Source organism: Spodoptera frugiperda, chromosome 16 (assembly GCF_023101765.2).
Source record: "Spodoptera frugiperda isolate SF20-4 chromosome 16, AGI-APGP_CSIRO_Sfru_2.0, whole genome shotgun sequence".
Taxonomy (NCBI): domain Eukaryota; kingdom Metazoa; phylum Arthropoda; class Insecta; order Lepidoptera; family Noctuidae; genus Spodoptera; species Spodoptera frugiperda.
The window spans coordinates 5,947,515-5,970,989 of record NC_064227.1 but is presented as its reverse complement, the minus strand read 5'-3'; the positions used below and the strand labels follow the sequence as shown (position 1 = coordinate 5,970,989).

The following is a 23,475-nucleotide window of genomic DNA, read 5'->3' as shown; positions in this document are numbered from 1 at the left end:
ACCTAATTCCACCATCCCATTTCTTTCATCGGACAAGCCGTCGCACGGCGGGTATCCATCCTTACGTAGTCGAAACTTCTACGGTTCGGACTAAGCGTTTCGCTTCGTCGTTTATTCCGCGTACATCGAAGGACTGGAACAATCTGCCTGCTGCGGTTTTTCCATCGGATTACAATGTGGGTGTCTTCAAGTCTAGAGTGAATAGGCTCTTAATAAACTAGTGCGCCTCACCATCAACGATTACATCACTACTTACCATCAGGTGGGATTGTAGTCAAGCATTAGTTTATATCGAATAATAAAAAATAAAAAAACACGATAGCTGCGCGAAGTGCATTCATATTCGCGAAGATGATCAATCTGTGGTATGACGAATTCTTCGAAGTGGTGTACTTCGTAGCCTTCGCAGCACGACACAATGCTTTGTCCTCGTCAGTTCAAGCCGAGCAGTGAGCGAGTATTGGGAACATCGCCAACCATCCAGCAGACATTTCTGTCGCAGGCGAGTTCAGGACCAGCTGGAGCTGGAGTATGTACGTAAAGAGAAATAACGTTTGATATAAGTGTATAGCACATCAGTGGGCGCGTGTCGCGTGGCTGGTGACAGACCATCTCCCGCGCACTGACCGATGCCGAGCGAGTGCTGAGTAAATATGTGTAGCGTGCGCTGAGTACTCGGCGTACTACGTTCGAGGCAGTTTTACAAATATGGCAGCTCACGCGAGGAATGTAAACAAGGCCCGTGCAGATCTAGGCCTGCCTGCCAGGCACCAGCGACACAGTGCCCAGGTACACAGCACAACAGTTGTCCGTTACTCATCCACTATCGGCCTCCTCCAGGCCTGAGCCGGGAACGCCCTGACGTGACACGCGCCAAGCAAGCATTACAGCACCCAATATGACACGGAATGTATTGTTGGAGGGCAGTGGTAACAGCGCGGCGCGCGGGGCGGAGGGGAGGGGGGAAGGGGCGTGTAATTGGTATTTAATGTAGTGGCGCGGCCGGTCGCGCCGCTCCAGCTAATTACCTGCGCCGACATCCTCGTTATCAATATGGTCCGCGAGTTTGTGGTCGCCACATTACCGACCGCCTGTATATATACCGCGCCGCGGCTCCACTTGCACTGTACCACAGTCTTCCTCGAACGATGCGGTTACTGGTGAGTCCTCAGCCACTCCACACCTACTGTTACACTGCTTGTCAATGTTTGCCGGAACACCAACAGCCTGCTGTTACCACAGTCCGTGTGTGCGGTGTGATTGTTGATGATATATTGATGTAATGTTTGTTGTGCGGCAGGTAGTGCTAGCTCTGGCGATGGCTGTGTGCCTGGTGCGGGCGCGCCCCGAGCCGCGCCCCGACGACGACGACGCACAGGAACAGCCTGAAGGAGACAACCAAGACGAACCTGCTCCCGAGGACGAGCAGCCGGAGGACGAGCAGCCGGAGGAGGAGCAGCCGGAGGAAGAGGAACCGGAGGAAGAGGTACCAGAGGAGGAACCGGAGGAGGAGGTGGAGCAGGATTACACAACCTGTGACATTGTAGAGTTGACGGACGCTGACGGCCAGTCCCTCGCCAACGCATGCACGCTGTTCGCGGACCCCATCTAGGCGCGGGTACAGCGGGGCGGCGCTGGCGGGTCCTGCAGTACTGCGGCACGTGGAGCAACTCTGTACCAAGAATAATGGAGTCACATTGTACTTCAACGTTAAACAAAAACAATAAAAGTAATTGTTCACTGTCACATGTTGTTGACTTACTGGCTGCACTACTTTACCTTGTCTACAGAACATAATGAAACACAGTCCCTGCCCCTGGTACTCGCGGAACATATCAACGACTTGAGTTGACTGCGCTATACTACTGCAGATGATTAAAATATTCAAAATAAAAATATATCACAACTGTACGAATGAGGATAATAACATATGAGCCACAAATAAATTGCTTCCACTATACGAGTTTCTAAAACTAATAACACTTTCATTGCGCTGCTTTTATGGCAGGTTCGATTATCGCTCGGTACTACTTTTTGTATGACAGACAATTTTATAGTTGGGCTAATGCCGTATAATGTGTTCATACGTGTACCTGTTAAATACCTGTTAAATCCGGTGATAGTGCGCAGCCCAATAACTATAGGCCGGTTTCTATCTTACCAGTGCTCAGTAAAGTGTTTGAAAAACTAATGCTTACTCAAATGCTGCATCACTTTAACACAAACTCTATTTTTCACGATCAACAATACGGGTTCACCAAGGGACGCTGTACAACTGACGCTGGAGTAGCTCTAATTAAGCGGGTGTTCGCCTCGTGGGAAGACGCACAGGATGCTATCGGAATATTTTGTGATCTTTCGAAGGCATTTGACTGCGTTGAACACGAGACTCTATTGCTGAAGCTGGTACATTACGGTATTCGGGGTATATCGCTAAATCTATTGAAGTCATACCTTCAGGATAGGCAACTTAAAGTACAAGTTAATAAAATAAACTCACCGGGTGCTAGCATGTCTATGGGCGTACCGCAGGGCTCAATACTAGGCCCATTCCTATTTTTGGCATATATAAACGACTTGCCCCATTTATTTCAGAATGAACCTCAGATGGTATTATTTGCTGATGACACATCATTAGTTTTTAAAATAAATAGACGACAAAATAATTATGACGACGTAAATAATGCTCTAATGAAGGTTCAAAATTGGTTTACATCAAATAACTTAGTATTAAATGATAAAAAGACAAAATGTATTAGATTTGTTTTGCCAAATGTTAAGACGAACCAATGCGATGTATTATTAAATAGTCAGAAATAAGAATTTGTAAAAGAGACTACTTTCCTAGGAATCACCGTAGATGACAAATTGCAATGGGGTCCCCACATTACATCGCTAGCGGACTGACTGCACGGTTGGTGCGGTGGCTGGGCAACCGGCTGCCGCGCAACGTGTAGCGGGTTCGATTCTCTTTGTGTGATCCACAAATTGTTGTTTCGGGTCTGGGTGTAATGTGTATGTGAACTTGTATGTTTGTAAACGCACCCACGACACAGGAGAAAATCCTAGTGCGGGGCAACGTTTAAAAAAAAAAAAAAAACCGGGACGATTGAGCTCTGCAGCTTACGCTGTCTGGAAGATCAGACAGCTAACCGACATAGGCACGGCAAGACTAGTGTATTTCAGTTACTTCCATAGCATCATGTCGTATGGCATTTTGTTGTGGGGACAAGCTGCTGATGTTGAGTCTATCTTTATCCTACAAAAGCGCGCCGTCAGAGCTATTTACAACCTAGGTCGTCGGGAATCTCTTAGAGAAAAGTTTAAGGAGATCAATATTATGACCGTTCCATGTCAATTTATTTATGAAAATATTATGTATGTTAGAAAAAACCTACATTTGTTTGCGAAAGTATCTGACAGACACAACTATCAAACTAAACATAAGGATAGATTAAGTCAACCATTTTTTAGATTGTCAAAAATAAGTAAGTCATTTATCTGTGTTAAATGTTATAATAGAGTTCCAATGGAAATACAGAATCTGAATGAATCAAAATTTAAACTATGCATTAAAAAAACGTTATGTAGACAAGCATACTACAAAGTAAATGATTATATAGAAGATAAAAATGCTTGGAGGCAAGCTGGTCCGGCTCCACAGGATAACGAAAAAAATGTAGTAATATAACTATGTTATTTCGATGTGTTCTGTACTTTATACAATTATTGTAAATGTGAGAGCCCTGTAATTAACTGAAATCAAATTAGACTAGTAGAATGTATTATGTCAGCTTGGAGTTATCATGCTCACTCAAAGGTCTCATGAGAAAAGTAGAATATTCAATGTCAATTACAATGATTGAAGTAAACATTTTCATACACTACAGAATGCAGTGTCACACCGCGAGCGCGACCTGGGCCGTAGGTACCTTAACCTGGGAAAAGTAGAATATTCAATGTCAATTACAATGATTGAAGTAAACATTTTCATACACTACAGAATGCAGTGTCACACCGCGAGCGCGACGCGGGGCGCGATACGTGGGGCGCGGGGGCGCGGGGGCGCGGGGGCGCGGTGACGGCGCAGATGATCCTAAACAAGCGTGATGGAGATTGAGGACATTATTCTGCGGTGACACGTTTTATTTAGGCTTTAATGTGACGTCACTGTTAAAAAGATGGATGACGATAATAATAAAACAGGCACAAGACGGCTTTGTGAAGTCTCGTGGGGGAGGGGGGGGGGCACTCTCGGTACATTGGCTTTCTAACTACTTCAAACTCGAGTTCTTCTGGATAGCACATAATTTAGTTGAGGTCAACAGGAGACGTGTTAGATCACTACAGCTCGCCACGCAGTCAGACGCACTCCTGCAGCAGGCAGCAGCCCATTACGTGCAGCAGTACAGCAGCAGCGACACCTCCACCGGCCCAGCACACAGTGCGCCCGTGCTCCTGCTGGCGACACGCGACACGCGACACGCGATGCGCGACATGCGACATGCGACACGCGACGCGCCCGACTTTTTCAGTTTGCGTATTCAATTTGGCGTCGTCCGGCTTCGTTAGTTAGTCTGTTTGGCGTCGCGTAACTCGGTAAATGGCATCTTGTTTAGCTCTCCGGGGATTTGAATAATGAAACTTTTTGACTACATTAAATAAAGTCTCCGGGAAAACATATTCCTTGAATAAGTGATTTCAAACCAACACACCACCCAGTACATGTCCGCTGCTGGCTGCGGACTGGCAAATACATGCAGGCTGTGTATGTGGCTCCGATCCATGATTGTTGTCCTTGTTCTGGATCGCTAGCAGACCGCCACTGCAACACACGTAGCTAGTAGTGTAACACTGTGTGAGCGCGGCGCTGGCACGACGCAGTGGGAGCAGCAGCGAGATGATGGAGCTCAGCCGCCGCCGGCGCCGGGCGCGTCAGCAAAGCGATGCGACAAAAGATATGCAAATAGGGGCACCGCCGCCTGATTGAGCTCAAACACGAGCACCGCGCTCCCGCGCCCCCGCGCCCCCTGCGCCCCCGTCGCCCGCATCTCCCGATTCATACACTCATTGCGATTTTCCAGAGATCATTCGTAAAACTTTATCGCACGCCACGTGTGTCGCCACCCATGCGCCGCCACACCGGGGCTCTCCATTTCTGATATATCTAACATTTATTATAACTCCTCGATTTTCGGAACCCTTGCTAAACATATTCGAATGTAATCCTCGAGCTACCTGCGAGGCGAAAGGATTATTGTAAGCCCCTCAAAACAGTGACCTATGTTCCAAAGTGATCCTCTCAGCCTCTCTTCAAATTCGTGGTGAGGAGAATAAGACAGCACAAATATTGTGGAGGAGGAGCGTGATGGTCGCGCGAGGGCTGACGGAGCGCGCGGCCGACAGTTAGCGCGGGGAGATAAAACCAAAGGTCCGGCAATAATTCAAGTTTCACAATTAAAAGTTACGCGCCGCAGAACTACGAGTACTATGGATGCGGCATCGCGCGTCACCGAGTACTAGTGCTGGCATTACACTGCCACCTCCACATGTGTTAGTTTGGATTCTCTTTTCATTCATCGGATACGATACCGACATTGTTCTTCCACCTGCCATGGCTTGAAATAGTTAAAATCATATTACTAATCACTGCTTTCAAATAAATGTTTTCCATCAATATATTTCCGCAAATATTTCTTTGTGACTTTGCCTGATACTTCCAAAATAAACACTGGACAAATGGAATGATTACAATGATTGCCTCCACTCGACTTACTAGGTCGATGGAGTAGCTCGGCCGGGCCACGCGCTTCATTTTATCATCTCACTAAATGTCGCTACATTTGCATTACCAGTCGGATCGTAAAGATAAAGTGTTAAACGGCGAGCTGCACATAAAGCGATACGTCACCGAGTTATTACAGACAGTCGCCGTACTCGCGCGAGCAGCGAGCAGCGAGCGGCGACACTCGCGTCACAACTCTCCGTGTGCTGGATATTGCCGCCCAGAGACTGGGACCCCGACACGGGGCCGCCCGGTGCGTGCTGCACGGCCTGCTAGTTTGCTCAGTGTGGACGGGCGTGACGTCACAGTCACTCGCACACTCTCAAACGCTTCGTTGATTAAAAAACTTCATCAGCGCATCTCTTTTTAGTTTTACTCACGGTAAGCGCCTTCTTCCGGCTAAACTTTGCCAATAAAAAGTTGTTCTAAGAGCTGTGTGGCGCGCACACACGCGCCCCCGCGCCCCCGCGCCCTCGGGCCCTACGCCACGGCGGCCCCGCGCTCTGTCTGGCCGTGCCTCGTCCGTAGCGCGGCTGTCGCACTGGTCGCAGACACAGCACCACTCACTGGGTCGAGCTCTCTACTACCTGTCTGGTGATGCCCCGTTACTTCACTGGGTGTCAATATTGTATTCTGTATTCGACACGCTGATCGTGTCAGCGGGCTGAACCAGTGGAGTCAACATTAGAGGATTCAAGCCATTCAAGTTATTGGTTACGGAAATATAATTTATAATGGCACGTTCAGAAAAACGAAAATGGTACCTGTATAACGTGGGCACGGCCACGAGACGGTGTTGGTTAAACTTTAGAACGTAATAATAATGTAAAAAACGGTGTTACAAAATGGTCGGGTCGGAGCGAGCGCCGCGCGTCACATCCCTCTGTTCGAACATTATTATTATGAAATCTACGTCCGGCGAGATATTATGCTAATGCAAGTGGATAGTGAACAGAAGTCCCGCCGAGCCCTTTTGTGAGCAGAACAAATTGTTTTATATTCCGTGGAAATTGGCGACGAGCAGGCTCTGTGGCAGGGAGCCACTGCCTCGCTGCCTGCGGGGCGCGGGGAGCGGGGAGCGGGGGGGGGGCCGGGAGGACGGTGGCTTCGTGGCGCCGGATACTCACAGTGAACTCACTGATGACAGTTTTATGAACTCGACATTTACATTTAAATTGAAAGTTAGGATTTGGACGAGCCGCGACTGAAAAAGCCTTTGTTCTTGATAGTAACCACACTATGTGCAGACAGAAAGGTAGAAATAAAGAAACTTCGTGCTGTTGCGAATTCCGATTAATTCTCGTCGTATTAGTCATGCCATTTATCCCTGAGGGGGTGGGCAGAGGTGCACGTTACACTACGTAATGCCACTGTACAAAGTACGCCCATGTTTCTCCATTTTTCTTATAAGTCTATTGCCATATACTGGGCACAAATCCAGACGCCGTGCGAAAAAAAAAACCAGCAAAAATCTAGTAAATTCTTTCTATATAAGCCCCTTCCGAATGTAAGGGGTGATATTCTCCTTAGGATAGGATGTCCCTAAATTCCTTGCCATGGGGATATGAAAAAAAAATAGTCCTTTTTAGTGTACGAAGTCGCTGGTAGAAGATAATCAGTCAATACAATATCTAAGTGTGGGAGAGCCAAGCTTCCTTATTCCACAAAAAAAAGGAAAGGTAACAAACAAATAAACTATACTAAGACATTAACCGATGCAGAAGTATGACAGTTTTCATTCCGAAAAGCAGGTTAGGTCAGGTCACTTCAGGTAAGGTCAGGTTAGGTCACGTCAGGTCACGATATTTCACGTCAGGTCACGTCGGGTCACGTCGGGTCACGTCAGGTCACGACAGGTCACGTGAAATCACGTGAGGTCAAGTTAGGTCACGATAGGTCAAGCAAGGTAACGTGAGGAAACGTCAGGTCACGTCAAGTCACGTGAGATCACGTCAGTTCACATCGGGACACGTAAGATCCCGTGAGGTCAAGTAAGGTCACGTTAGGTTACGATAGGAAACGATAAGTCACGTCAGATCACGATAGGTTCATGTCAGGTAACGTAGGGTCACGTCAAGTTCCGTCGGGTCACGTCAGGTCACGTCAAGTCACGTCAAGTCACGTGAGGTCAAGTTAGGTCACGGTAGGTAACGTAAGGTCACGTAAGGTAACGTAAGGTCACGTAAGGTCACGTAAGGTTAGGTTAGGTCACGTAAGGTTAGGTTAGGTCACGTAAGGTTAGGTTAGGTCACGTAAGGTTAGGTTAGGTCACGTAAGGTTAGGTTAGGTCACGTAAGGTTAGGTTAGGTCACGTAAGGTTAGGTTAGGTCCATTTTTCTTATAAGTCTATTGCCATATACTGGGCACAAATCCAGACGCCGTGCGAAAAAAAAAAAACCAGCAAAAATCTAGTAAATTCTTTCTATATAAACCCCATCCGAATGTAAGGGGTGATATTCTCCTTAGAATAGGATGTCCCAAAATTCCTTGCCATGGGGATACAAAAACAAAAAATAGTCCTTTTTAGTGTACGAAGTCGCTGGTAGAAGATAATCAGTCAATACTACATCTAAGTGTGGGAGAGCCAAGCTTCCTTATTCCACAAAAAACAAAAGCAAAGGTAACAAAAAAATATACTATTCTAAGACATTAAAGGATGCAGAAGTATGACAGTTGTCATTCCGAAAAGCAGGTTAGGTCAGGTCACTTCAGGTAAGGTCAGGTTAGGTCAGGTTAGGTCACGTTAGGTCACGTCAGGTCACGTCAGGTCACGTCAGGTCACGTCAGGTCACGTTAGGTCACGTTAGGTCACGTTAGGTCACGTTAGGTCACGTTAGGTCAAGCAAGGTAACGTGAGGAAACGTCAGGTCACGTCAAGTCACGTGAGATCACGTCAGTTTACATCGGGACACGTAAGATCCCGTGAGGTCAAGTAAGGTCACGTTAGGTTACGATAGGAAACGATAAGTCACGTCAGATCACGATAGGTTCATGTCAGGTAACGTAGGGTCACGTCAAGTTCCGTCGGGTCACGTCAGGTCACGTCAAGTCACGTCAAGTCACGTGAGGTCAAGTTAGGTCACGGTAGGTAACGTAAGGTCACGTAAGGTAACGTAAGGTCACGTAAGGTCACGTAAGGTAACGTAAGGTCACGTAAGGTCACGTAAGGTTAGGTTAGGTCACGTAAGGTTAGGTTAGGTCACGTAAGGTTAGGTTAGGTCACGTAAGGTTAGGTTAGGTCACGTAAGGTTAGGTTAGGTCACGTAAGGTTAGGTTAGGTCACGTAAGGTTAGGTTAGGTCACGTAAGGTTAGGTTAGGTCTAGGTTAGGTTAGGTTAGGTTAGGTTAGGTTAGGTTAGGTTAGGTTAGGTTAGGTTAGGTTAGGTTAGGTTAGGTTAGGTTAGGTTAGGTTAGGTTAGGTTAGGTTAGGTTAGGTTAGGTTAGGTTAGGTTAGGTTAGGTTAGGTTAGGTTAGGTTAGGTTAGGTTAGGTTAGGTTAGGTTAGGTTAGGTTAGGTTAGGTTAGGTTAGGTTAGGTTAGGTTAGGTTAGGTTAGGTTAGGTTAGGTTAGGTTAGGTTAGGTTAGGTTAGGTTAGGTTAGGTTAGGTTAGGTTAGGTTAGGTTAGGTTAGGTTAGGTTAGGTTAGGTTAGGTTAGGTTAGGTTAGGTTAGGTTAGGTTAGGTTAGGTTAGGTTAGGTTAGGTTAGGTTAGGTTAGGTTAGGTTAGGTTAGGTTAGGTTAGGTTAGGTTAGGTTAGGTTAGGTTAGGTTAGGTTAGGTTAGGTTAGGTTAGGTTAGGTTAGGTTAGGTTAGGTTAGGTTAGGTTAGGTTAGGTTAGGTTAGGTTAGGTTAGGTTAGGTTAGGTTAGGTTAGGTTAGGTTAGGTTAGGTTAGGTTAGGTTAGGTTAGGTTAGGTTAGGTTAGGTTAGGTTAGGTTAGGTTAGGTTAGGTTAGGTTAGGTTAGGTTAGGTTAGGTTAGGTTAGGTTAGGTTAGGTTAGGTTAGGTTAGGTTAGGTTAGGTTAGGTTAGGTTAGGTTAGGTTAGGTTAGGTTAGGTTAGGTTAGGTTAGGTTAGGTTAGGTTAGGTTAGGTTAGGTTAGGTTAGGTTAGGTTAGGTTAGGTTAGGTTAGGTTAGGTTAGGTTAGGTTAGGTTAGGTTAGGTTAGGTTAGGTTAGGTTAGGTTAGGTTAGGTTAGGTTAGGTTAGGTTAGGTTAGGTTAGGTTAGGTTAGGTTAGGTTAGGTTAGGTTAGGTTAGGTTAGGTTAGGTTAGGTTAGGTTAGGTTAGGTTAGGTTAGGTTAGGTTAGGTTAGGTTAGGTTAGGTTAGGTTAGGTTAGGTTAGGTTAGGTTAGGTTAGGTTAGGTTAGGTTAGGTTAGGTTAGGTTAGGTTAGGTTAGGTTAGGTTAGGTTAGGTTAGGTTAGGTTAGGTTAGGTTAGGTTAGGTTAGGTTAGGTTAGGTTAGGTTAGGTTAGGTTAGGTTAGGTTAGGTTAGGTTAGGTTAGGTTAGGTTAGGTTAGGTTAGGTTAGGTTAGGTTAGGTTAGGTTAGGTTAGGTTAGGTTAGGTTAGGTTAGGTTAGGTTAGGTTAGGTTAGGTTAGGTTAGGTTAGGTTAGGTTAGGTTAGGTTAGGTTAGGTTAGGTTAGGTTAGGTTAGGTTAGGTTAGGTTAGGTTAGGTTAGGTTAGGTTAGGTTAGGTTAGGTTAGGTTAGGTTAGGTTAGGTTAGGTTAGGTTAGGTTAGGTTAGGTTAGGTTAGGTTAGGTTAGGTTAGGTTAGGTTAGGTTAGGTTAGGTTAGGTTAGGTTAGGTTAGGTTAGGTTAGGTTAGGTTAGGTTAGGTTAGGTTAGGTTAGGTTAGGTTAGGTTAGGTTAGGTTAGGTTAGGTTAGGTTAGGTTAGGTTAGGTTAGGTTAGGTTAGGTTAGGTTAGGTTAGGTTAGGTTAGGTTAGGTTAGGTTAGGTTAGGTTAGGTTAGGTTAGGTTAGGTTAGGTTAGGTTAGGTTAGGTTAGGTTAGGTTAGGTTAGGTTAGGTTAGGTTAGGTTAGGTTAGGTTAGGTTAGGTTAGGTTAGGTTAGGTTAGGTTAGGTTAGGTTAGGTTAGGTTAGGTTAGGTTAGGTTAGGTTAGGTTAGGTTAGGTTAGGTTAGGTTAGGTTAGGTTAGGTTAGGTTAGGTTAGGTTAGGTTAGGTTAGGTTAGGTTAGGTTAGGTTAGGTTAGGTTAGGTTAGGTTAGGTTAGGTTAGGTTAGGTTAGGTTAGGTTAGGTTAGGTTAGGTTAGGTTAGGTTAGGTTAGGTTAGGTTAGGTTAGGTTAGGTTAGGTTAGGTTAGGTTAGGTTAGGTTAGGTTAGGTTAGGTTAGGTTAGGTTAGGTTAGGTTAGGTTAGGTTAGGTTAGGTTAGGTTAGGTTAGGTTAGGTTAGGTTAGGTTAGGTTAGGTTAGGTTAGGTTAGGTTAGGTTAGGTTAGGTTAGGTTAGGTTAGGTTAGGTTAGGTTAGGTTAGGTTAGGTTAGGTTAGGTTAGGTTAGGTTAGGTTAGGTTAGGTTAGGTTAGGTTAGGTTAGGTTAGGTTAGGTTAGGTTAGGTTAGGTTAGGTTAGGTTAGGTTAGGTTAGGTTAGGTTAGGTTAGGTTAGGTTAGGTTAGGTTAGGTTAGGTTAGGTTAGGTTAGGTTAGGTTAGGTTAGGTTAGGTTAGGTTAGGTTAGGTTAGGTTAGGTTAGGTTAGGTTAGGTTAGGTTAGGTTAGGTTAGGTTAGGTTAGGTTAGGTTAGGTTAGGTTAGGTTAGGTTAGGTTAGGTTAGGTTAGGTTAGGTTAGGTTAGGTTAGGTTAGGTTAGGTTAGGTTAGGTTAGGTTAGGTTAGGTTAGGTTAGGTTAGGTTAGGTTAGGTTAGGTTAGGTTAGGTTAGGTTAGGTTAGGTTAGGTTAGGTTAGGTTAGGTTAGGTTAGGTTAGGTTAGGTTAGGTTAGGTTAGGTTAGGTTAGGTTAGGTTAGGTTAGGTTAGGTTAGGTTAGGTTAGGTTAGGTTAGGTTAGGTTAGGTTAGGTTAGGTTAGGTTAGGTTAGGTTAGGTTAGGTTAGGTTAGGTTAGGTTAGGTTAGGTTAGGTTAGGTTAGGTTAGGTTAGGTTAGGTTAGGTTAGGTTAGGTTAGGTTAGGTTAGGTTAGGTTAGGTTAGGTTAGGTTAGGTTAGGTTAGGTTAGGTTAGGTTAGGTTAGGTTAGGTTAGGTTAGGTTAGGTTAGGTTAGGTTAGGTTAGGTTAGGTTAGGTTAGGTTAGGTTAGGTTAGGTTAGGTTAGGTTAGGTTAGGTTAGGTTAGGTTAGGTTAGGTTAGGTTAGGTTAGGTTAGGTTAGGTTAGGTTAGGTTAGGTTAGGTTAGGTTAGGTTAGGTTAGGTTAGGTTAGGTTAGGTTAGGTTAGGTTAGGTTAGGTTAGGTTAGGTTAGGTTAGGTTAGGTTAGGTTAGGTTAGGTTAGGTTAGGTTAGGTTAGGTTAGGTTAGGTTAGGTTAGGTTAGGTTAGGTTAGGTTAGGTTAGGTTAGGTTAGGTTAGGTTAGGTTAGGTTAGGTTAGGTTAGGTTAGGTTAGGTTAGGTTAGGTTAGGTTAGGTTAGGTTAGGTTAGGTTAGGTTAGGTTAGGTTAGGTTAGGTTAGGTTAGGTTAGGTTAGGTTAGGTTAGGTTAGGTTAGGTTAGGTTAGGTTAGGTTAGGTTAGGTTAGGTTAGGTTAGGTTAGGTTAGGTTAGGTTAGGTTAGGTTAGGTTAGGTTAGGTTAGGTTAGGTTAGGTTAGGTTAGGTTAGGTTAGGTTAGGTTAGGTTAGGTTAGGTTAGGTTAGGTTAGGTTAGGTTAGGTTAGGTTAGGTATTTGCTAATGAGTTCTTCGACCTCAGGTTCAAGGGGAAATAGGGTACTTGAGACATGAATGGAAATCTTAATAAGAGAGATTTGCCTATCTGCATTGTTTTCTACAAACTCTTTCTTTTCTTCTCTAGTATCTACATTAAGTTTTAATTTAATGTTGATTTTAAACTCACCCATTACTTACCTAATTAACTTGTGATCATAGCTTACATTATTCAAACTATTATTAAGTAATTTACCTACCAACCCTACAACCTCTGCCAGTTTCAATTACTGTTTTGTTACTTCGAGCTTCTGTTTCTAACCGTACGTCATATACTATGAATATGAGAGAATAATTTATCCACATGATCTGGATAGACCTGTTTCGACTTTAGCGGAAGGTGTTAAGAGTGAAATTGCTTTGCCCTACCGAAAGGGAATGTTTTCAGTACATTGAGTGCCAGATTCGCAGTTGCTCGCTTAATTACACTTCTTCGATTTTGACAGGGGATACGCTTGTTATAACACATGTGGATATTTTCGCACGTCTGTATTTCTGTTTCCATGTTGGTTTATTTCTCACATATTTACACATAACTCCCTTATACTCGTATTTGGCTAAAAATACAAGAAGCTTTTCTTAGGCGTTGTAAGAATATTCGGCATTTTTTGAAAACAACATATTTTCAAACATAATATTATTTTATTTAGAGTGTATTGTGAAAAGAAAATGTGGTTTTTCGTAACTGTAAATTAAGTAAAATGTTTATGAAACATATGTATCAAGACATGAATGGAACAATTCTCATTTCCAGAATATTCGACGTCAAACCTCTAATGTCATTAATATGATACAGTATTAACTCGATTCATGATACTATAATCCGTTTACCGAACCAAAATGTTGGCCACACCTCTACTATAATCTCTTGATTGAGTTAACGTACGCGTTAGCGTAAACGTAAATGCGTATCCGTAGTAATCCAAGCAGTCATGATCTCAAATGGCGACGATTGCCGATTACTCTGAGCTCCAGTTACTGTTAATAAGTACTTCATGCTTGAATTACTTACTTCAACGCCACTTTAAAATATCACAAATCTGTAACTGATACTGCACACGGCTTTTCACTAACTATATTTAATCCAATTAGCAACAGAACTAAAAAAAGAAACACCAATAAGGCTCCTGCCATTGTTTCCTTTCGGACATATATGGAAACATGTCTCATTATGGAAACTGGTTCTTCGTGTCTGGCCAAACTTTGGAAAATTGAGGCAACTTTAAAGCTCGATTAAATAAACCAACATCATACGATTGCAATAAACTCAGTAGTAACTGAATAGTCAATAATAATGTACAATTATTATAGAACGAACAGAAAGATGAAAAAGAAAACGATAAAGAAAGGGAAATATTCACAAAAACATTGGGACTAGTAGAAAATACATTTGAAAGAACTCGCAGTGTATGAGTAAAAGTAAAACGCTGGACAGACCATGCCGCCGCCATTGACGATTACAGTTACGGTGACGTTAATTAGGTCGAGTACACGTGAACTCGACGCTCGCGTGCGGATGACGCTAACAACGAAACAATTGGTAATTCGTTAGCAAATAGTTTTTTGGTCCTTCGTGGACAATTTGTAGTCCTTTGGTACTTTAAAGTAAAAAGTAATGAATACTAACGTTTTTCTACATTGAGCTTGATATGAAAAAGTTAGCATCTGCTGCTCTAAAATTGTTCATTCGTAGATAAATTCATCAGTCAGCTCCTAGTGTAATCAATTTAAACTTTAACAATATAGCCATCACGAAACGAGGCAACATGATCCCACCCGATCCGGCCGGCACAGATAACCGGGCAATTTATCACACCATCAAAAATGATGGTTGGCATAAAATATTAACAGTATATACGAACACTCGTAAACAACTGTAATCACCCTTACCACGTGGATTTTAAAAATAAAAATTCGCTAACGTATCTCCCTTTTGAGTTATTGGGCAATAGAAAATTCCATGATTATTTATTACAGAAACCGAGGTAACATTAAAATTAACTGTTTGTTTTCTCGAATTGTGTGAGTCAGCTGACAGAAACGTGCTACAGACTACCAATAGGAAAGTTTTTAACTAACGACGTTTCATACATTATTCTAGGCTACATAGTAACAAGATCTGAGAGGTAGGACAAAAAATATAGGTCTCGCCTGTTACATAAATTCTCGGTACAGAATAAATTGGAACTGTGCCCAAAATTGGTCCTATCTCACTAGAGCCTATCGGCAAATACCGGCATCGGCTGGCTGTCGATCCGATAATACCGTGCCTTTTAGCAGATAGAATACACGCTGATTTTTGATATTTCAACGGGTTTGATGGTATAATAGTGTCGGTAGAAAGCACATACTTGAGAGAAGATATTTTTGATGCCAGAAGTGAAAATATAGTGACGATTAACATAATGTCAGCCAAACCCATGTCTGGTGACGCGACGGTAAACGTCGTCTTTCGTCTTAAAGACGTCAATGCGGTCGATGACGTTGGAGACCAGCTTCATGTTTACTCCACCAATAACTATTGAAATTCTCGTGTCATGATTATGACGTGGAAGCCAGACAGCTAAATAAAGAACGCTGCTCACATTCCAGATATAATTGGAAAGTTTGACATTGTAGCAACTTAAATATACTGTGTCGCTACATTGAAACAATGTTTAATAGTTCTTGTGAGTTTTCAAGAAAAAATTGCTACAGAAATTGTTGAACTGGTATTTAAAAACACAATACTAAAGAAGAAAAATATATGGATGAGAAAATCTTAGTGTTGGAAGAAATTGTAGATATATTTTTAAAGAAAATAAAGTCTGAATGAATAGAAAGAGTGCAGCTTATGACACCGTACAAGTTGCTCACTGAAGGAAAAACAGAACAGATTAGTAACGCACTATTGAACGTAAGACTCCTTTATAGCAATATAGATACTATCGTAGCAGGCTACAGACACAGTTTCACAACTAAATATTGGCTCGAAGAAAGCAAATGAACCGAATTCATACAACGAATTGAAACATTACCTTGAGAAACTCTATTTCCTTGTATTACGAATACATTTATTTGGCCAACACATGATTATATCGCTTGAAATCCCTCACCTCACAGTACTACATAAAGCTAAAACATTTTAACTGATATCAGCAGATGTGTTCACTTGAAGATCTTGCGTTATTAACAGACGAGAATAGGTAAAATATCCATATGAATTGTTAGCATTTGGACGTGCGCCCGCGCGGGTCATGTTAGGCAACTGATGCACGTCATCAACGCCCTAATATCTGTTCTGAGTTTTGATACTTCATTACAACTGTAATCTCTAGGCGATCGCGTGGGCGGAGCTTGCCTCGAATAATTCAAATGTGAATTGCAATACACAATCACAATTGTGGACGTGACGTCTGTTTCAAATTTCATGATATTAATCCGAGTTTAATCCTTACAGCATTGATTTCAAATATTTGTCCACATTTCGAAACGTTTGGAAGGGATGAGGGGTCAAGATCCCTTAAACTAACAATCGAACAACTTGATATCAAAGAGCAAGTTTAGCCAGTTCTATCTTAGAGGAAGCTTATCTTGCCGTCCGCGGGCTTGTGTTTGATCAAGCACTACCATTTCAACTACAAAGATTAGACAACTAATATTCAGTTGGAACCGAGTTTGGAGATTGTTGAAACACCCTCTGAAAACGATCCCGACATAATCTAATAATTCAACTGCGAAATATAAAGCAGATTTTGTTTCGTTATTGTTATCGTCTAGAAAATATTTACGTATGTTTATTTTATCACCTTTATTCGCAGCCATTTCGGCTGAAATAAGTCCTGGGTATGTTCGTGTTACCGCGTCAAACGTGAATATCTGTGTACCGAGTCTCGAGATTTTATTATCTGAACTTGCGAATAGGATCTTTCATCAAAGCTAACATCGCGGAAGCAATTTCGTTTCGTAACCCTTCGCATAATATTGTGCTTGTGTTATACGTGTTTTCTCTGCTAGTGTATCTTTCAGATTAAGTGCCATATGGACCATGAGCTTCATGACGTCATAGTTCATTTTTCCTCAGACGACGATCATACCATTCTTATAAAAACTATAAAGGAGGTTATGAATTTTACAAAACTTGAGATGTACTCGTAAAATGTATGGAAACAACAACCTGTTTTTGGAACGTTCCAAAAAGTTCCAAGGTGACTCGTAGTCTTACCTTAAATTCCAACTTCCAGGGACGTAACAGGAGTTATGTAAGGTCAACCGAAATCAACTTTCACAAAAATAAATTATAAATGAAACGTGAAAAATTCAGTGACGTCACCACATGACGTCATCTGCGTACATCTATACTTTCTCGGGCCCTTGGTGAATTTAGCGTCGATTAGCCCGCATCACTTTTCCTAATGTTACATTGGAGGATAGCTGTACGTCACAATGATTGATTGGAATACAAGAATATCCTCAATATTCGCAGCAGTAAGTGACAGCTAATTAAGAACTCGCACATGTTTTATTTGTGCCACTGTAAATTGTTCTGAATAATCTCCTAGTTTCTCCCAGATTGGTTAGAGAAAATTCAACTCTATCTGATGGTTTTTGAGCTTCTTTTATATTGTCTGCTACGAAAGGATCGCGGAAGCGAAGCTGTTGTCTAAATATAATAAGTATTTTTGGATTTACATCTCTTGTGTAATGGTTGTATGCAAGTTTTGAATGTCTCATCTGCGTCGTTTGCGTCTTTTACTTCTAGTGGGTAATAATGTTGCTGTCTTTATGATTAGTTATTTTTACAAATATTTTCTTCTAAACTATGTTTAGCCAGACTATGGTTTGTTGCCACCAACATTGTATGTTTACGACAGAAGACACTTTCAGGATATTACTTGTCTCTGAAGAGCACCAAGATATGTATTTCCATAAAAGAGCCCGCTTTGGAGATTTCTGGAATACTTTCTGCGTTTGACAAAAGATACAAAGGTTGCCAGTGCCTACAAAGTAAGTGCAGTGCTGGAAAAAATAATAAAGGCAGTATAATGTAAAACAAAACTCCCAAAGATCCGTACAAAGGACTACAAACGTTATGCAAACGAGGTTTTGATCAGCAATAAATGTGCCGGCTTTATATTCCGGCAACTTCCTGACCACATCGACCCTATCGCTGCATTTAGCAGCCGTTGTTACGCCAAACTTATGGTTATTGGTTACGCACCGTTCCCGGGTTCGACGCTCGGATAATCCCATTTGCCCAACACTTAGCTATTTTACTGCCTTTGCAAATTGGTCGTGCAAACTGCTGGGTATTTCGAATGGTTTCTGAATGTATTTTCTAGGGCATTTTTAACGCCCACGTTACCGTGTCGGACTAAAAATAATTTCGTTTTGCTAATGAGTTGTTCAGCTTCGTTCAATGAGATTCGTGTTTTATTTTACGACTTTCTACCTAAAATATGATTACAATTGTAATGCTTTCAAGTTTTATCTGTGATAGAATTGAATACAAATGAGATTTGCAATATTTTTGCAATAAAATCCAACCCAGATGGACCTCTTCATTTATACTTCAAAGTTACGAAATCGTTTCTTCTCAAACAATTTTTATGTTACCAATAAAACCGGACGTTTGCACGGAAGAATATCTCAATCTTAATTCGATACGAATTGGCCATTTTCACAGCTCGTAAAACTGATAGAAACTGAAACGCCTGAATCGAAACTATCACAGTGAAAGACACGACTGTTAAAGTCGCAATTTTATCACGCACGATAATAAATTCTCTCGAATTGTACAACGTTGTTAATGTGAAATATGAAGAGTTGTTTGTTTAGGATTCCAGTAAAAACGTAGCCGGTTGATATCAAAACGACAGTTAATCTACAAGGTTTTCTGCCTACACCAAACAGAGGGTGAAATAGTCGCATATTACCGCTACAAAATGGCTTGCCCAAAAATATAGTAGCCACACTTGTACATAAAGATTACAGAACATATTCCAACAAAAACGTATTCGTTATAAATTCGTAGCTGTAGTGGCTATCACTGCCTGCCCCACATTCCAAATGCTCCACTGTCATTGTAATCAAGTATATTGTACCACGATATATATAAAATAATCTTTGTGTCGAGAATTTCACTGACCATTATTTCGCACGTCGACCGAAGTTGGATCGTTTTTCACGCCAATTGTGAGGGCGCTTGGAGACCGGACGCCCGGGACCCTTTTACAAGATTCCCTCCAAGATAGCCTAATGCGTTATACCTCTATTTATTTCTCGGCGCGTACGTGAATACTTCCAAGGTTCAGATTGGAAAATACCAGCAGTTTTATTGTTATGTACAGAATGGTTCCGTGTTTAACGCTCTTTTGTGTTTGCTAATGTTCCAAGTGTCGTCTCGCTAAGCGTACTGATGATAAATGGAGTAGTGACGATGGGCGTAAAGCGTAATGATGGAAGCTAAAAGGACCTTGAGGAAATTAATTAAGCTTTTAATAATGACTTGTAGGTCGCCATTTAACGCGAAAACATGTCTGAAACTAGAGCAGCTACATCAAAGTCTAGCAATAATCGTAAATATGTTAAACGATTTAAGGTGTGGCGCTTTATCGATAGCTGTCGAGCTTATCGATACAAATGATCTACTATGATTTCAATTATATCTAATTTATATCATATCTCTAGATTAAACTACATATGACATTCATAGCACACGTTTTCCGTTAAAACAGAACACAATTAGGATACGCATTAGATACCTAACCATTTATTTTAATGAATACCACCTTCCGTTGACGTCTGCGGTTGTAATTGTTGGTATCCTGTTGTCTAATTATTGTGTAATTGTTAGTCACATTCACCGAATATTCCCTTAATTTGCACACAAAATTCTACTGTTACTATAGTATAAAAATGGGCGATTAAATGTTCACGCAAAGCCTGTTAAACCGTGATGGCTATCCGGTATCTAAAAATCCATTTATGTGGTTCGGATTCATAGAGTAAATGTCAGAACTTCATATTTATTTTACGCCGGTAAAATTTATACCGGTATTGGTATTTTATTTTTACAATTTATCATTCCGGTCGGTAAGTTCTCCCCATGGGACGTGGCGTGTGAAGTGGGGCGTTCCACCATACATTTTCGCATCGAGTATATTTCAGATAAAACGTGTATTTATGTTGTACCGTACGCACTTTGATGTTTTGCTTTGATATTATATTACCTTTGTCATTTATTTATTTGGAGCAAAAAAGCTTCAATGCCGGTAACCTAATTGCTTTTATTTTATTCGGTTTCAGGCAACGCCGTTTGTTTGGTATATTTCCCTAATGTAATGATCGGAGCCGAACGATCCCATTCGGTAATAAGCAGATCGGTATTCGATTTTGTCGATACAGTACTTTACTGTCGTTACTCGTCAATACTTTTAAAAGTAAATCGATCGTGTTCTATTTACCAGGTTTGATTACTAAGTAAATTTTGTAATAGTCAAGTCTTCGATAAACTGTTGAAAATTGGAGTTAGTCTCCTTGGGTAGAAGCGCTCAGGTCGGCCAGTATCGATGTTCTATTTCCGTCGGCACACGGTCAGACAGCTGTGTCGATGTGACGGTCCATCAGTTATTCAGATATCGTCCATTGTATTCCACCACGTGACACTGAGACCTTGATATGACTTCGGTCCCATCGAAACAAGACCTATAGAAATTTTGAATTGATTGATTGACTATCAAAGATTGCGTGCTATTAATGTCTTGTTATATTAATGAACTTTGTTCTGCCTATTAAAATAATGGAAGGTATAGATGCAATTAACATGAACAAATACTATTTTGAAGCAGCAGAATTCTTACTATTAGATTGCTGGTACCGAGAGAATCTTTATATCATTATTGACATCGGCTGCGCTCTTGAGCAATCAGTACGCTTTGTTCTCAACAAATTCTATTTGACTCAATCCTCAAACAAATCGTAGAAATAAATACAAGTAGGCCAATGGAATAGAGTTTGCAAACTTTCGTTTGTTCTTGTTTGAAAGTCCAATATAGATTATAATCACTGACAGCTTCTTCAATAGGCGTTACATTGTTTTCTGTTTAATTCTTCGCCTCGAACGTGTTGGCAGCTACTTCAAATGTAAGCTTAACTTGTTCTTCCTGTGATGTAGTGTTGATTTTAACTGAATTACGATGTCAATATATTTCTAACACACGCCGAACTGTTTGAATGACCTCAACAAAACCTCTTTTAAGTCTGTTCGTTGAAGTCCTATCTAAGTCTATCCTAGGTCTATTTATAGCTTCACCTTCAGACTTCACTTCATCTGCTTCCCCATTTCTATCTCTTAAATCAGCAATCAACCCTAATTCCCTTCTTTGCCATGAAAGCCAATTTCTATTCAAATTTCCATTCAAAATCCCTCAATTTAGGCAATGTTGAAATTTCAAGCAATTAAACTACGATTACAAGGTTTCCATACAATAACTAATTGTGTACCATGTTACATTAATACGTGTTACGAATGAAAGTCATGTTATTTTAATAATTCGTTCGATAGCGTTTACTATTTCGACGTCCCCGGTTTTGGTTGCACGAAGGCCGTTTGTGTTCGCGGTTCAAGGACGCTTCCTCGTGGTCGTGGTCAATATTTTACTACCTTTGGGGAATTAAATGTTCCTTGTGTAATAATTTTATTTCTGGACTATTTATTTGAGCTTAAACCTGACGAATGTTTTGCTAGAACAAGGCTGCAACTGTTTACTTCATTAAAGTCGAGTCGAGAGCAACTGTTCTGACAATTATTCGATTTAATTGTGTCAGCATTTTAATGATGTTTATCAAGTGTGTACCCTGTAGAGGGATGTTAACGAACAAACACGTGTCTAGGACCCTCGAATGGAGTGATGTGCAGGCAGAGGTACAGCTGTTAATTAATTATTTATTCGTCACACAGTGGCGCGATGGCGCCAACCATCTCAGTGCTAGCGCCAACACTGACTCGTATTTCGCGCAGAGCGCACGCTCCGTGTATTTTCATTTTATTACACGAGTAATTTTATCACAGGTATGTGTGTATGTTTGTACGGTCGCGAGAGGCCTCATTTATCCGTGACTACAGTCGTTCACTCGATTTATCGCCAATAAACCGTTTTTCGTACTCGTTTTATACTCAGGAGTACGCAAATATAAAATTGCTTACGATTTTTAATCGATTATCAAAATAACGTTTCGTTAGTCGTCTGTGTGGGTGTAATACAAAGTTAACGGCTATTAAACTGACAAGAACAGATTTGATTTGTTTATTCTGTGGGCTGTAGGCGCTTGTGGAAACAATGCTTTTCCATCTGTATCGCTCGGAATTTTTCGTGGAATCAACAGGAAAGTTTGGTCTCGAAGCCGAAAATATTAGCTATGAAATAGACTTTATATTAAAAAATATATAGTACCAAGTAAACTGATTATATAATTATTATCGTAAGTAATTGAATATTATCGTCGGCTTCCAATTTTTCCTTCAATAAGAATAGATTGGCGCCTTTATCATAATCATTAATCGACCTAAATATAATTATGTTTGAAATTATCAAATTGAATTCATATCGCAATAGGTGATCAAGTGGAAGCTTGAAATTTTGATAGATGACAAGTTATCGGAATCAGATTAAATGAAGGCATTGTTAATAAACATTTAGGACATGATATATTTTTTATTATCTAGAAGGCCGATCTTATAGATAGTCTCCAACTTGTAGCTTCTAATGTGCAGAAACAATAAAATCCACAAAATTGCATAGAAAAGTATAGAAAAAGCTGCAAAAGTTACCTTTATAGATATATCGGTAAACAACGCGGAAATTACCATAATGATCAACACAGCTACTTATCACGCACGTAATAAAACTGGGGGAAGCAGAGCTCGTTACAGATCTTAATCTCCTATTAGTACGTTGTAATAGTCGTACTAAACCCCTCTTGTTAATGTTTCCAGTAATAATATCCTGTGGGCGAATTAGGGATACATTCGGTTATAGCATTTTACCTTTGTAAGATAAATATAATCATTATTTGTTGGTAAAGCAATGCTTGTTCTGATTTCATGTTCGTGGGGATGATTATTTTCGTCTGGTTTGTGTGGGTAATTATTGTCTATAGAAGAATTTGTATTAATGGATTGGTCAACTAATACCATGTAGTATCCTAATAGAAAATCATGCAGACAACGCTCAAATCCATCAATCACCGTATTGTGCAGAGCTAAACGACTCCAAATCAACATAATAAGACTAAATACACTACAAAATCCAATAAACCACAGCCTTCAATATACAAGCAATTTACTCAATAACCGTACTCAAATATTCTGCACCTAAAGCAAAGTCAACAGCTAAAGTCAATAAACCAATTGAAAAAATACCATTTGAGTCACATACGTAACATTATGTAGGCACAGCAAACCCAGTGCACTGACTTCACATCAATATTTTACGGTTATCGCCAACCGTTCCGGTCTTCCGGTTCGATATACGGCTGTTCATTCATTTATGAACCTACCTGCTCACATGTTAAGGTATTTTTTCGGGTGTAACGAGGGAGATACGAAAGGTATGGCTAAAATGATCTCGGAAGTCTGTAGGTGTAGCTTGTAGTAGAGATAAGTTACTAAGGCTTTCAAGGTTTGAAGGAAATTTTTAAGTCGAAAGATGTAATCGATACGAAATTAGGAAAAAGAACCAATTCGTGTCTATATAAGCTTTCACAGTTTTTGATGACGCTCAGCAATTCATACTTCCTTGGCATTATATTCAACCCTTCGTGTTCGAAAGTCGAGTTGACTTTGAAA

General features: G+C 41.2%; 2 protein-coding genes across 2 annotated transcripts in view; both read left to right on the top strand.

Annotated features, from left to right (window-relative positions):
* Window positions 1-708: 708 nt before the first annotated feature.
* LOC126911601 (protein TonB-like) lies at window positions 709-1,677 on the top strand. The gene is made up of 2 exons (XM_050699534.1): window positions 709-789; window positions 1,301-1,677. Exons 1-2 carry the CDS (start codon window positions 709-711, stop codon window positions 1,610-1,612), a joined length of 393 nt encoding a protein of 130 aa, XP_050555491.1. The 3' UTR covers window positions 1,613-1,677.
* A 525-nt stretch (window positions 1,678-2,202) lies between these two features.
* LOC118280605 (plasma membrane calcium-transporting ATPase 2) overlaps window positions 2,203-23,475 on the top strand; it is a 64,230-nt gene continuing 42,957 nt past the window's right edge. The window contains exons 1-3 of the mRNA XM_050699533.1: window positions 2,203-2,406; window positions 4,004-4,106; window positions 4,304-4,571. Coding sequence (XP_050555490.1) covers window positions 2,203-2,406; window positions 4,004-4,106; window positions 4,304-4,571 — 575 coding nt within the window. The remainder of the gene's footprint in view (window positions 2,407-4,003; window positions 4,107-4,303; window positions 4,572-23,475) is intronic.